The sequence below is a fragment of the Sceloporus occidentalis genome, unplaced genomic scaffold (genome assembly GCF_023333645.1).
Source record: "Sceloporus occidentalis isolate IW3139 unplaced genomic scaffold, rSceOcc1.0.p SCAF_3, whole genome shotgun sequence".
Classification (NCBI taxonomy): Eukaryota; Metazoa; Chordata; class Lepidosauria; order Squamata; family Phrynosomatidae; genus Sceloporus; species Sceloporus occidentalis.
In genome coordinates, this window is record NW_028316983.1 from 172,230,736 (window position 1) to 172,244,872 (window position 14,137).

The following is a 14,137-nucleotide window of genomic DNA, read 5'->3' on the forward strand; positions in this document are numbered from 1 at the left end:
TAAATTTTTAAGCTTATTTACTCATGAACATAATGGGCTGGATTTAAAAATACATATTAAAATTACATTAAACTATCTGTAAAAAGAAAGGAGGATAATTACTCCTGTCCTGCAATAAAATATTGGTGGAACAAAAGGATTCTTTCCGTAACACGAGCTCTCGCAATATGCACTTTCATCAAATGCCAAGCAACATCCCTGACAGTCCCAAGGAGGTTGTGCTGGCTGAACAAATGCGAAACCCCACAAATCACTCCCCTCAGCAATGAGCTCAGGAGAAAAAGGAAATGTAAGTCTTCCATCTCCTCCAAAAGGATGGATCTCAGAGACAGCACACTCCAAATCCCCCTCTTCCTCATAAACAAAGGAATGTCATATGCCCTTTCTGCATAAAAGATAACTCAGGAAACAGAGAAAAACAGGCTCAGTAACAGCACACACTCTGCTGCTTTGTCATCAAATCAACACAACTATGATGAGGCTTCAGGGAGACAGAGATGTCCTCTCCCACTGAAGTAACTGAAGGGAGACATCAATAAGAACTAGCTTCAGAAAGTAACAATCTCTAGGTACAGTGAGTCCAAATTTCTCTCCCCTGCAATGATTTTTGGGCAGATGAAATGAGGACTCAAAGTGCTCACTAGCAGACAGAATTTGGGGGTGCAAGATGAGGTAGTGGTGTGTCAAAGCAAATAATGAAAGCAAAAGGTACTCTATATTTTTTAATCTCCTCCCACAACCAAATAGTCAATACTTGTTTAACAATGTATCTGCAGTGGATCATTCCCTTTCCATTGGGCAGTTAACACACACAGCTGGCCGTGGTGGCAGTTCAAGCCGCATGAAAGCATGGGTCTTAGCCAGTATTGCATATTTCAACAAGAATCATGGTGGATTAAGAGCGGTGTGGATCTGTCTCCCACCATTTGGAGAGCATAGCTATAGGGGGGAAACAGAATTTAAGAAACAAGACAGATAGCAGTAATGAATAGGGTACAAGGGCCCTGGCAACTGACTGTGATGCCAGGTGCTGATGTTGACTGTGCAGTTAGCAGATAGAAGAAATATCTATTTCCATTCAGGAACGTACATTTCTCTGTTATGGATTTCACAGGGCTGGCCCATACCTGGATTCCCCCCACTTCCATATGTTGTTTTCGGTAACACTATAAAAATTTTGTTTTAAACTGGTGTGTGTCTGTAACATAGGTTGTATTTACTTAACCTCAACAGTGAAATCAATCTATCCTGTAAAACAACAAAACAATAGAACAAAAACAAACCTGGTACAAAGAAATTTCCAGCCACCGCAGATAAACCATTCTAAACCTCTTTTTCTCTGAGAAATTCTGGCTCTTGGTAAAGTGTGGTAATCACTTTCATCATTTTCAAAGCCTTCCTCTGACATCATTAATGGCATTTCATCCAGATGAGAGGACTCATCTTCTACCTGATACCTGTTGGCATTAAACAAATAAGAGCATTAAGAAAAATACAAAAAGATCCCATTCAATGGCATGTTGGTGGCTGCATATTTTTATTAGTGAAATACCTTGCTCCCTCATGCCCACCGCAGCCTTTAAAGTCCCCCACATATTACACAAAGGGTTAACCCCACTGATCTCCTACAGAGAGGACTAAGAAGGAAGACAAAATTCTTGAAGTCTGGGGAGTAACACTTTCCATGGGAGAGAATTCAACTTGTTAGCACAATTACGCAGCTGGATATAATCCAAGTAGCTGACAATAGTATTATTAGCTATAGAGTAAAGACATTCATTTTGAGCATTCTAAAGCATATTTAAACACGTTATATTAGGGAGCGTTTTACAGGGTACATTTTCAACTGGAGAAAATTTGCTCAAATCCAAAACAAACCAAGAGACCCATAACCAACAAACTAGATTGCCACGAAGTGAAACATGGCTGTCTTATTTGTCTTTTAGGGAATTTACAATAAGTGGCAGAATGATTAAGATGCAAGTAAATTGTGAACCAGCAAAATAACTTCTGCTTAATTCTCATATTTATATTTGTGCATTATTATCACTTACATAGGGTGATTTTTGGTCAGTACAAATTTGAAACAACTTTAGTGCTTATTGTGCTGAATTTGCTTCTCTTTGAAATTTCCTTCAAATAGCTCTAACAAAACACAGTGCACTCACAGGGCTGTATCCAAAAGTATCATTCTGCATGTACAAGGCCCTAACAGTTGCAGATACCCCACTTCCATCCTTGCCTAAATCCGACTACAGTATTTGATTCCACTTCAGCAAGCCATTCAGTTAGGTGTTGCTCGAGTTAGTTGTTCTATGAGCAGAACACCTCCTCTGTACTTTTTTGACTCACTTAACACTGGATACAGCCCAATTTTCCCAAAGACTACATCTTCATATTAGTCAATAAAGTTCAGGTGAAGGTATTTTTTGTAATACTGTCAGCAGTGATAGAATGAAAATAATGCATGTCTATTACAAAAACATGCTGTATTTTCTATCTCCAAATTTAAAACTCAAAGTAAACTATCCAAGTATGCCAGAGCAATAACATAAAATCATACTTAGTAGCTTGACTTCAAAAACCAGGCTTTGAACTCACTAGCAATTTATTCCCCTTCAAAAAGCAATCTTCCTACTGTGTTAAAATTTTTATCATTGTATGCAAAAACTGATGAATAATGGATTTTTTATGGGGGGGAATCTCAATTTCTTTGTAATCTAGTGTTGTGTACATTTAATTGTCAGCGAAGCTGTTTTTTTCACAAGTGACAAACTAATTAAGTGTAATTCCAGAAACTTTTGAAAAAATAAAGCTCTGAAAATAACCTGAATAGATTAGTAAAAATGCAAAATACAGTCCTACTGATATTAAATCAGAGATAAGACAGGTATCTGGGAAAAATGGATTCCTGAATGTGAAGAACATTAATATTAAACAACTGCTGAACAAAAACATTAAGAGAAAGGGAAAGAAATTATACTACAAAATGAACTTGTGTATAAGATCTGCTGTGAAAATTATACTGTGTTCTACTCAAACTTTGATGGCTTTTAAAAGGAATGAGTAACTAAGTGAATGCATTAAGTTTGCATTGTATTGTCTGTTGCTTAAATCATACCTACATTTAAAAAATTCTTTTTTTATTATCAAAACACAACTGAGCAACAAGATACAGCTGCAATATACTTGAATATACTATTCAATATACTGCAATATACCTGAATATATTATTCAAGGAGCCATTTTTTAATTCAAACCCTAATTTGCTACCAAGAAGTTCACACAAACAGTCAAATGTAGAATCACAGTGTACCGCTTCCTGAGTGATCGCACACACGTCTCATTTATTTGTACATTATATGGTAGTCATCACATTGTTCTCACATACCATCAGAGCACTTCTGATTCCTATATGCTTGATAGTATGCTTCACTTTGTGTTCACTACTTTTAAAATGATAGGTTTTTCAAGTTATGTTTTCTTCCTTGTGTCTTTAAAACTATGGAATAAAATACTATGGGAACTGACTCACGCAATTTCTAGGAGAATGAGAATTCAAGGATATTAATTCTCTTCTCAAGAAACTTACTGAACAGTTTTGCTGCCTGAAGCTATCAGTTGGTCAAATTTTCCTTGGCTGAATTTTTGCATGCTTCAGGAGTGGTGATGACACGCCAAAGCAATCTAAGTACAGTTAATGCTTTTCAACAATAACTCTGAAAGGAATTTATACAGATGCCATTTTGTGGATTCAGTCTAGAAAAGGCAACCAAATAAAAAAAGCCCCCTTCCACATGCAAGTACTTCAACTCAGCCAAATCTCTGGCAAAGATTCTACCCTGACAGTTTCCCTTATCTCATTAGAACATGCGAGGCAGAACTCTTGGCAAATTGTACCAGATGCCTATATTTTATAACCATCACACCACACAGTGCAGAACTGTATTATATGCATATATATCACAAGTGCTTGTTTTGAAATGTTGCCCAAGAGTGGAATTACCCTGCATTACTCTATACAGTAGTTTTACTGCTTTTTAACTAGCAACAATAAAAATTCTTATAACCTCCACTCTATTTTTTAAAAATGTAACAATAAAGAAAAATGTGTTTATATTACTATCAAATGTTAAATTCTTCCAATAGTTCACATATTATACTTGCCAGAATCCCACGGCATACATTTGCTGGATTATTCTGTTTTTGCCAGAACTGATGATGACTACAGTTTGTTGTTGCTGTTGTTGTGTGCCATCTAGTCATTTCTGACTTCTGGCAACCCCAAGGCACCAAGCTTAGGGTTGCCATAAGCCGGCTGGGGGCGGGACAATCCCGGGTTTTGACCACTAGGGGGCGTCCCTGCACGGTTTCCTCCTTGTCCCGGGTGGATGAGGTTGCCTTTGCTGGCCCTTGCAGAGCTGCACGCAGGGCTAATGAGGAGGACTTCCTCCTCCTGAGGCTGGGTTCTCCAGGCCTCAGCCTGTGAGGGCTGGCAGGGGGCGGGGCTGTTCCAGCCCCAGTCTGCCCCCATTGGCCAGCCAGACTCAGGAGGAGGAGTTCCTCCTCTGTTGGGCTGGGCTGCAGCCAGAGGGGAAAGGAAAGGGCCATTTCCTTTGCCCTTTTTTGGTGCCAGGGAGGAGGAGGAGGAGGAGGAGGATGAAGAGGAAGAGAAGGAGAAGGAGGAAGTACTGTATGTGTTTTTTAAACTGTATTTTTAAAGTGCATTTTAAGCTGTATTTTTTAAACTGTATTTTTAAAGTGCATTTTTAAGCTGTATTTTTTAAACTGTATTTTTAAAGTGCATTTTTAAGCTGTATTTTTAAACTGTATTTTTAAAGTGCATTTTAAGCTGTATTTTAAGCTGTATTTTTAAAGTACATTTTAAGCTGTATTTTTAAACTATATTTTTAAAGTACATTTTAAGCTGTATTTTTAAACTGTATTTTTAAAGTGCATTTTAAGCTGTATTTTTAAACTGTATTTTAAAGTGCATTTTAAAGCTGTATTTTTAAAGTGCATTTTAAGCTGTATTTTTTAAACTGTATTTTTAAAGTGCATTTTTAAGCTGTATTTTTTAAACTGTATTTTTAAAGTGCATTTTTAAGCTGTATTTTTTAAACTGTATTTTTAAAGTGCATTTTAAAGTGCCTTTTCTGTGTATTTTTGATGCTTTTAATGCTAACAATTGTCCCTTGCTTCGACAAGGATAGTGTGGTGATGATGTGATTTGAGTCAGCTTCTGAAGTTGAGAGAGTGTCACCTTCCAAAGTGTGGTTTTGGTGTATTTTTTGTGCTTTTAATGCTAACAAGTCTCCCTTGTTGTGACAATGATGGTGATGATGGTGATGGTGATATTGATATCAGCAAGCCTCTCAGGCATGGCCAATGTTAGCTGCTCTGATTTTTACAAACTCATGTGCAGTGAAAAAAAATCAAAGTCCCTTGACTAAGTACACACTTCTGAGAAGTAGAGTTGGTGCAAGAAACCTGAAACGGCAAATCCACTTCTTGTGAAACCACCTTGACATGTTCAATATGCATAGCCATGTTAAACCATGCTAAGTGTTAAACTCAAGGATTTGATTATGGAATAAGCCTCTGAACTATGCAAGAGGCCATGTTAAGTAAAGCCACGGGAAGTGCCCAAATGTGCTGTTGTGTGTGTTTTGGAATGGAGGGGGGTGGTTTGGGCAGAAAAGGAAGTCCATTTCTGCCATCTGACTAGGAATAATGCCCAAATGTCCTCCATTTTGATCATGCCTAAAAAACATGCATTTATATTAACATTTTTAAAAAGCATCAATTTTTTCCGCATGTCCTCCATTTTTATAAAATGTGCCCTACATTTGAAAAGGTTGTCTTACATTTGCCCTACATTTGTCCCGGTTTGGAGGTCCTGACTTATGGCAACCCTAACCAAGCTATAGGAAAACCTTATCATGGGGTTTCCTTGGCAAGCTTATTCGGGGGGGGGGGGGGGGGGAACCATTGCCATCCTGCAAGGATGAGAGACTGTGACTTGCCCAAGGTCACCCAGTGGATTTCCATGGCCATGCTGGGATTCGAACCCTGGTCTCCAGAGTCATAGCCCAATGCTCAAACCGCTCTCTAAAAACATCCATCCCCTAAAATGTCTCTGAAAGGATAGAGATCCCTCTAGAACAGTTTTTTTTGTGCCGCTGTAGTCTACAATGTGAGGAAATGAAATCCCTGATTTCACTTGCATTGGACACAAAAATACACCAATGAATCTTGGCCACTAGAGTATATATAGAAGTTTTAGACAGTAATGCATTATAAGCAACATCCTTGCTCATACTGGAATATTATATTTTTAGGGTAAGGATATGTTGTTTTCATGAATAAGTGCTAACTTTTTACTTTTTTCTTTATATTTTCAGCACATTAATATATGGGCTGACAGATCACATGTACAGCAAGCAGCATGTTGTGTAACCGTGATGGAACTCTGCCAGTAACTCTATAAAGTGAATACCACCAAAGACTGCAAACTGTGTCAACTGAATGGCATATATGAAAACAGTGTGGAAGATTCTTAGTTTGTCCATCTTTATTACCCTAATTTTTAAAAATGTATCAGTAAACATTGTAGTTACTACAGACTGAGTATACCTTATCCAGAATTCCAAAATCCAAAATACCCCCAAATCCAAAATTGCCCCCATAGGTGACTGAAATAGTAATACCTTTGCTTTCTAATGGTTCAGTATACACAAACTTTGTTTCATGCACATAATTATTTAATAGTATTATGAATAATGTTAACTTCAAGCTATGCTTATAACGTGTATATCAAACATAAATGGATTTCATGTTTAGACTTGGGTCTCGTCTCCAAGAGAGCACATTACGTATATGCAAATATTCCAAAATATGAAAAAAGATGAAATCCCAAACACTTCTGGTCTGAGGCATTTCAGATAAAGGAGACCCAACCTGTATATTACCATCAGTATTAAAAACACATGTCACTCCCCTTATTTGAACATCACTTACTTAACAGGAATGACATGCTGTAATCCTTTCTCACAGGACTGGGCAATTGGATTGACTGAAATAGTAAATTGATGTATCTTGTTTTATTGCTTCTTTTGTGGACAGCAAGAGGAAAACAAGACACTATCTCTCGCTTGATCTTAAAATAAAGATACCATGAGAATTGACTGATATATTAATACAAAGACATTGACAAAGCTTAACTATATGAAACTAGAGACTGCTTACTATTTTTGTCTAAGGTTTAAGTACTTTGTTATCAGACAGAGATAAAAAAGCATAAAGATGCTTTGGAGGTGCAGGAAGATAACAAAAAAGACCAGGCAGTAAACATGAGCATGAGTCACACAAGTCCTGAACCTATATTAAAAAAAACTTGTTTGAGAATAGATTAGATAAACAATACTAGCACACAACTCTGAAGAACATTTTTTTAAAAAAAAAGCTTTTGATGGAAAAACTTTTGAAAGATTTCTTCTTAATCTCTGTTTAAAACAAACAGATATGCTGATATGAAAAATAAAAGCAAACTAACCTTATTTTCTGAACCCTCTCTTACCCACGCTATTAAAGAGTGATTACACCAAAGCTATTTGTTCATAGAAAAAGTTATAAAATGGGATCTGTACTGCATGGGTAAGAATGACCTAGCATGGTTAAGATTAATTTAAAATCTCACAACTTTGGTCAAGTAGAACAAAGTCCCGTATTGCCACAATTTCTTATTGTTGTTATGTTATCAAGCCAGCTTTGACTTAAGGAGACCCTATTAATGAGAGGCCTGCATGAGTTCCAGTCATCAACAACCCTAAAAATACAGAATATTAATTAACAGAAACATTAATTTATAAACGCAAATATTTTACAACTACCTTTAAGAGGCCATAATGAAAAGGAACAAACAATAGGTTTACATTTATTTATTAATCTGTCTTCATTTCTTAGCCACTAACACAAGTTTGACAGCCATCTTACAATGAAGGTTAGAACTACTGTAAATATAAAAATAAGGCCACAACATACAACCTAATACCAAATAAAATAAGCAATGGAAAATCAATATCTAAATCCCAAAGTAGCATCCAAAAATGTGCAGTACATTCACATTCCAAAAATATCAGAGTAATCTTTAAATCAAACAATTTTAAAGGTAAAAGTCCAGAAAAATAAAGTCATCAACTGGCACCAGAAAAATAATAATAGTTGTGCCAGACAATAAAGCTGTCATAGTTGAAAAACCTGTTTTCATGGCCCAGGAACATGAAATGTTTGGCAGAGACACTCAGAGAAGGTACTGCAAAAGTATATCTGAAGTTCTAAATGGAGCATCTCGGGGAAAGCGATCCTGCAAATTGCCTGTTCCCAAGTTATTTGGACCTCTAACCATTTTAAATGGGCCCAGAAACACAATACAAACAAGTGTCAGTAATAAAGCAAAATCACTGGCCTCTTTTGAATCAGTTAAGTTTCTGTAACAGTTTCAAAGGAAGGCCACATATGAATCACAGCAGAAATTTACTGTAAGTCATACGTTACCAGAACATCAATAGCTGAAACAAGATTATCTGTGCTAACAATGCAGGTCTCAAATTGGTACATCAACCTAAGATTATTTGAATGTTATTTGGAGGCCCATGTTCTCCCCTACAAATCTGTTTGAGTTTTCAGATAGATCAAGGAAGCCTGTCTCAGGGACTGCTCCGAGGCTCTAAATCTCTCAACTCTTAATTGCTATCTTTCTGTAAGCAGGCAAAGACTTTCATGTTTTGGTTGGCCTTGGAAGACTGACTGTTGAAGGAGAAAGGGCCTTGCACAATTTGCTGGATTATCTATTTCCTATTTTTCTTTGATAGCTTAAACAAAATTTTAACTTTTGTATGCCGTGAATTTTTAACTGTCTATTTTAACTGTTGTAAACTGCCTTGCCACAAACTGGGGAGAATATGAGATATAAGTAAAAAAGAGGAGAAGGGCAGACATGCTGAGCCATATTGAGTCCTACTTGTGCCTGTAGTATATGTAGGGTTGCCATTTCACGGTGGTGGGCGGGACTTTCCCGCCCCCTGGGGTGTGCCCGGTCCCGTCCCGCCCCTGACCCCGCCCCCAGGTGGCTGCCCAACTCTGAGCTCCCAGGGCTGCTGCCTGCCTTCTATAGAGTGCTGCCTGTGAAGCATGCCTGGAGCAGCAGCAGGAGGACTGAAACCAGCAGGGGCGGGGTCTACTGCACTGCCCTGCCTCTATTGGCCAGCCCTCTGCTTCCTTATTTGGGCAACATCCAAGCAGGGAGGAATTTACACTCAGGCAAGCTGCTTCCCCCTTTCTCTTTCCCCTCCTTCTCTTCTTCTTGTTACTCCGTTTTTTTTTCTTCTCCTCCTCTTCCCCTCCTCTTCCTCCTCTCCTTTTTCTTCCTTTCTTCCCCCTCCTCATCTTCTTTTTCTCTTTCTTCCTCTCTCTAAGCCCCCCTCCTCTTCTTCTCAGGGGTCCAGGGCTTCTCAAGGCTTTGCCCCCATTAGAAAAGAAAAAAGGCTTTGGATCTGTCCCATAAATCCCTCCTAAGTTGAGACATACCTGGGAAAAAGAGGGGGTGAGGGGTTTGGGGGGGTTGGAGGGGGCAAGGAAAAGGAGGAAGGGGGGAATTGCTAAGAAGGCTTGGGAGTGGGAAATGTAGTTTTCAAAGGCACAAAGGACTGCCTGTGATCTTGCAAATGCTATGCCTGCTTGGAAGTGGGAAATGTAGTTTGCAATGGCACAAGGGACTGCCTGTGATCTTGTAAATGCTATGCCTGCTTGGGAGTGGGAAATGTAGTTTGCAATGGCACAAGGGACTGCCTGTGGTCTTTAAATGCTATGCCTGCTTGGGAGTGGGAAATGTTCTTGTAGAATTGGCGGGGGGGTGTTTGGCCAGAAAGAGAAGTACATTTCAGCCTTCTGTCTAGGAATAATGCCAAAATGTCCTCCATTTTGAGCATGCCTAAGAAACATGCATTTATATTAACATTTTTTTAAAAATTATCAATTTTTTCATGTGTCCTCCATTTTTTAAAAAACATGTCCTACATTTGAAAATGTAGCCCTACATTTGTCCTACATTTGTCCCAGTTTGGAGGTCCTGCCTTATGGCAACCCTAAGTATATGTGGGCAGTCAGCAATCCTCAGGGAGAACTCTTATGCAACCCACCACGTGTTGGTCCCCAGTTATATTATGTAGTAATGTTTATCTCAGAAAACCAATGCTTACTTAAGAACAATAGCACATAGTTCAGAATTTTTCAATCATGTTTTAAGGAACCTTGGAAGGTTACCAAGAGATCTCAGTGAGTATGAGTAATGGTACAAAATCTTCACCAAAAGATGGCTTGCCCATTATTCCTGTTTCTATGTATTATATAGTTACAAGGGGGAATAGTTGATATATGTTCTGGAACAAACACTTTACACATGGGCAGTTATGATGCTCATAAAGCCAAGTAACTACTCCATCTGAACTACCCGTAAGTAACAGGAAACAGAAAGAACTGCTTCAACAATACTTGAAAATTATCCAGTTCTGAGTAGCTGGATTCAAGTGTTTCTCTTCCAACACAGAACTGACTACATATTTTTCTAAGATATTTGTGTGTAGTGTGTGTGTGGGGGGGGGGGGGGGGGGAGCAATGCCTTCCTCTGAGGCTGAGTGTGACTTGTGCAACATCAACTACTGGGTTTCTATGGCTAAGAGGAGATTCAAACCCTGGTCTCCAGAATCATACCACTACACCACTCTGGCTTCAATACTTATCAAATATTGGGAATATATCTATATAGTCTACAGCAACAATGTCTAATCAACCACCAATTAGAATTTTATATCGATTGATTATACAGTGGTCCTTCCCCATTCACTGGGGTTAGGAGTGAAGGACCCTCATGAATGCAGAAGAACCACAAATTTTAAAAAACCACTATTTTTTTTTTTTTTTTACCTGAGAGAAGACCTCTTTAGGCATCTCCAGGTCTTCCAGGGCAGGGCGGGGCACAAATACCATAAATAAATAAATAAATAAATAAATAAATAAATAAATAAATAAATAACTCTGTGATTAGCACCTGCCAGATGTTGCTCATAGAATCATGCTGGAAGACCTACAAATGCCTAGAGAAGTGTTTTCTCTAGGACCTTGTAGGTTCTCCAACACAACTCTACGGTCAATTTCTGGCAGAATTGCACTGGAGGACTTAGAGATTCCTACAGAGAACACACTCATCAGAACCACAAATAATCAAATCTGCAAAAGTCAAAGCTGCAGATTTGGAGGGCCAACTGTACTGTCACCTGGGACTCATAAAAAATTATATCAAGAAATGCTATCAGCAGTTTATAAATCCCTCTTATATGAATATAGTTTAATAAGACTCAATCCAACAAATGACATATCCTGTTAAGTTTACCTCTGAGTAGACATCAATTCACTTGCAGTATATTAATTTACCTAACACCACAGTTACACTACACAGTAGGCTTTCAAAAACTACTCTTCACTCTTACTAGCTACTATCCTGAACATACAGTGAAATCCAAAAACTACACACATATCAGAGCCCTCCTTCCTTACTACATGGGATTGTACCTGTACCTGTACAAGATCTAAGATTTATTTCCTCAGGTATAAAACTCTGTTCAAAAGGGTACATAGTTAATTTTGACCAGGAGGATAGTAATTTACTCCAGTGAATCAGGGTTGTAATAATAAGTAATAGTAATTGGCATAATAAGAATGTTAATAATATTTCTAAAATATATGAAGATCTCTTAGACTGCAGCCTTATACAAATTTACCTGAGAATAAGCTCCACTTAATATAGTGAAATTTACTTCTGAGTGGACATGCCATGAGTCTTTATTTAGGCCCTGATGTAGAGAATCACATTTCTAGGTGGAGTTTTGTTTCTGTTCATGTCCACATTTGCCTGACAGAAAGCATGTTTCAGAAAAGCTGTAACTCTGAGATACTAGATAAACAGGGAAATATTTTATATTTACTTGAGCCAGACACTGATCATCTATCCTTTTTTTAACCAAACATAAACCTGTCTGGTTTACATAAACTCCTGACTAGGTTAATACTGTAAGTCTCTGTGAATGTGTATGCATAATCATCTCAGATTTAGCAGTTCACCTTAATTTTTCCTATAACTATTACAAATTTGATGATGTTGGATAGTTCTTGCGACCCATTAGATCGTAATACAGTGGAGCGTTGCCTTATGCGAGGGATCCGTTCCGCCCCCCCGCATAAGGCAAATCCCATGCAAGCTCAAGCCCAATTCAATAAAATGAGGCTCGCACTTGCAGCGGTGCGGTTCATGTGGCGGCCCTGCATGCATCATTAACTTAATAGTGACATGGCTTCCACGTAAACAGAAAGCTGTGTATGGTGTGCCCACGTATGGAGCAGACGCACTGTGTATGGAATGAAGTATTGTTGTGATTTATTGAAGGTTGTACATAATGAGTAGAGGGTTAGATGCTTAACGTCTGTTTTATTGCTCTTCTAAGTTCAAGTTTGAAAATATGTCTATCTGCTATCTCGGACTGCTATTGCTGACTTAAAGAAGTGCACTTTAGTTTTCTGAAATGATAGGTAGTTCAAGATATGTGTGTAGTTTTTGGATTTCACTGTATGTTCAGGATAGTAGCTAGTAAGAGTGAAGAGTATTCTTCTTGCCTCATAATAATTTCTAGTAAATTAGACAGTTGCCTATATATTTCATTCTATAAAGACTGTGAAACAATCTCTAAATACTGCAAGGCTTTCTCTGCTTTCCAATATATGAAATGTTTCTAAGTACTAGTTATAAAAACAGAAATAAGCACTTTATACTTTGCAGTTTCTCTTATCAATATGAGATATCTAAAACAGCTATTTCTTAATGTCACTGAATTCTTTGCCTGCCAAGTTTTCCATCTGATAGTTTCTTCTGTCTTTCCAAAATCTTAAACACTCTGCTTTAATCTGATATTGTTTTGAAAAAATATGCATAGAAACCAGAGTTCAGTATCTCACCAGAGCTTATGTCCTCATGCACCAGTGTCCCGTTTTTTTTTCTTTACCACTGGAACCCTTTTCTCTATTAGACACTGTTTCCAAAGGTTTCAGGAGCAAGACATCACACAAGTGATTGCAAAGGAATGGCAATTCAGATATTCCTACTGAGTAAGCAAAATATCTTGTCTTCTTGGAAACTATATACTAGCCTGAGGTCTAATGATTATTCCTAAACATCTAGCTGAATACATATCAGTAAAGGAGTGTGCCGTGTAGGTACAATGACACCAGACTATGGTCTGTAGATGTGGCCTTGCACTCCTTCCACATATTTACTGAATATATGGAAGGAACCAGTCAAAATCCAACAGATAGGATATTCTAAGATGGGGGTGGACGCTAGTAAACAAAGCCTTTGTCTCTCATTGGTGTCATCTGTGTTCATCACCAGAAATAAAAGGCCACAAGATGAGCTGCCCAGTAAGAGATCCTAACATCCATCCATCCTGTTCCCCTGTATTTTCAACATACTGGAAGCCATCCCAAAAACTCTGGTAACTAGGCAGGTGTACATGTTTTTAAGTGGAAGCAGGAGTCAGGAACAGATACCTAAAGTGCATTCCTAAATCTTGTCAGAACTGAACAGAAACTCTCTTCTGGTACTGAACTCTTTCTGGTTGAAATCAAGTGGTTCTGTTGAATTCCAATCCATGCTAATACCAGACCATGGCAATAAGGAAACTTTGCTGGAAGCTGAGATCAGGACAGAACAACACTCGGATTTGGAGACAGTGCAAGCATACAGTGGGCTCTCGATATCTGCAGGCTTGCCATCCACGGATTTAAACATCCACAGATGGCAAGCCCCACTACTTTAAAAGGGCACCCACTACTTTAAAAGGGCGCCCACTACTTTAAAAGGGCACCCACCATTAAGGACAACAGGACTCAAGGTCCTGCATTTTTCCTTATCCGCAGGGGGTGAGTGTTCTGGAATGGATCCCCCATGGATTCGAAGGGTGGACTCTATTGTAATGTCAAAGACAATTCCGTTCTTCCATCTATGGGAGAGCATGAACCTTGCCTGTGT

General features: G+C 38.4%; 1 protein-coding gene across 2 annotated transcripts in view; it reads right to left on the reverse strand.

The window, feature by feature from the left end:
* LOC149317126 (putative phospholipid-transporting ATPase IIB) overlaps positions 1 to 14,137 on the reverse strand; it is a 176,518-nt gene that overhangs the window by 157,816 nt on the left and 4,565 nt on the right. For both annotated transcript variants that reach the window (XM_089516905.1, XM_089516903.1), the window contains exon 2: positions 1,284 to 1,457. In XM_089516905.1, coding sequence (XP_089373031.1) covers positions 1,284 to 1,457 — 174 coding nt within the window. The remainder of the gene's footprint in view (positions 1 to 1,283; positions 1,458 to 14,137) is intronic.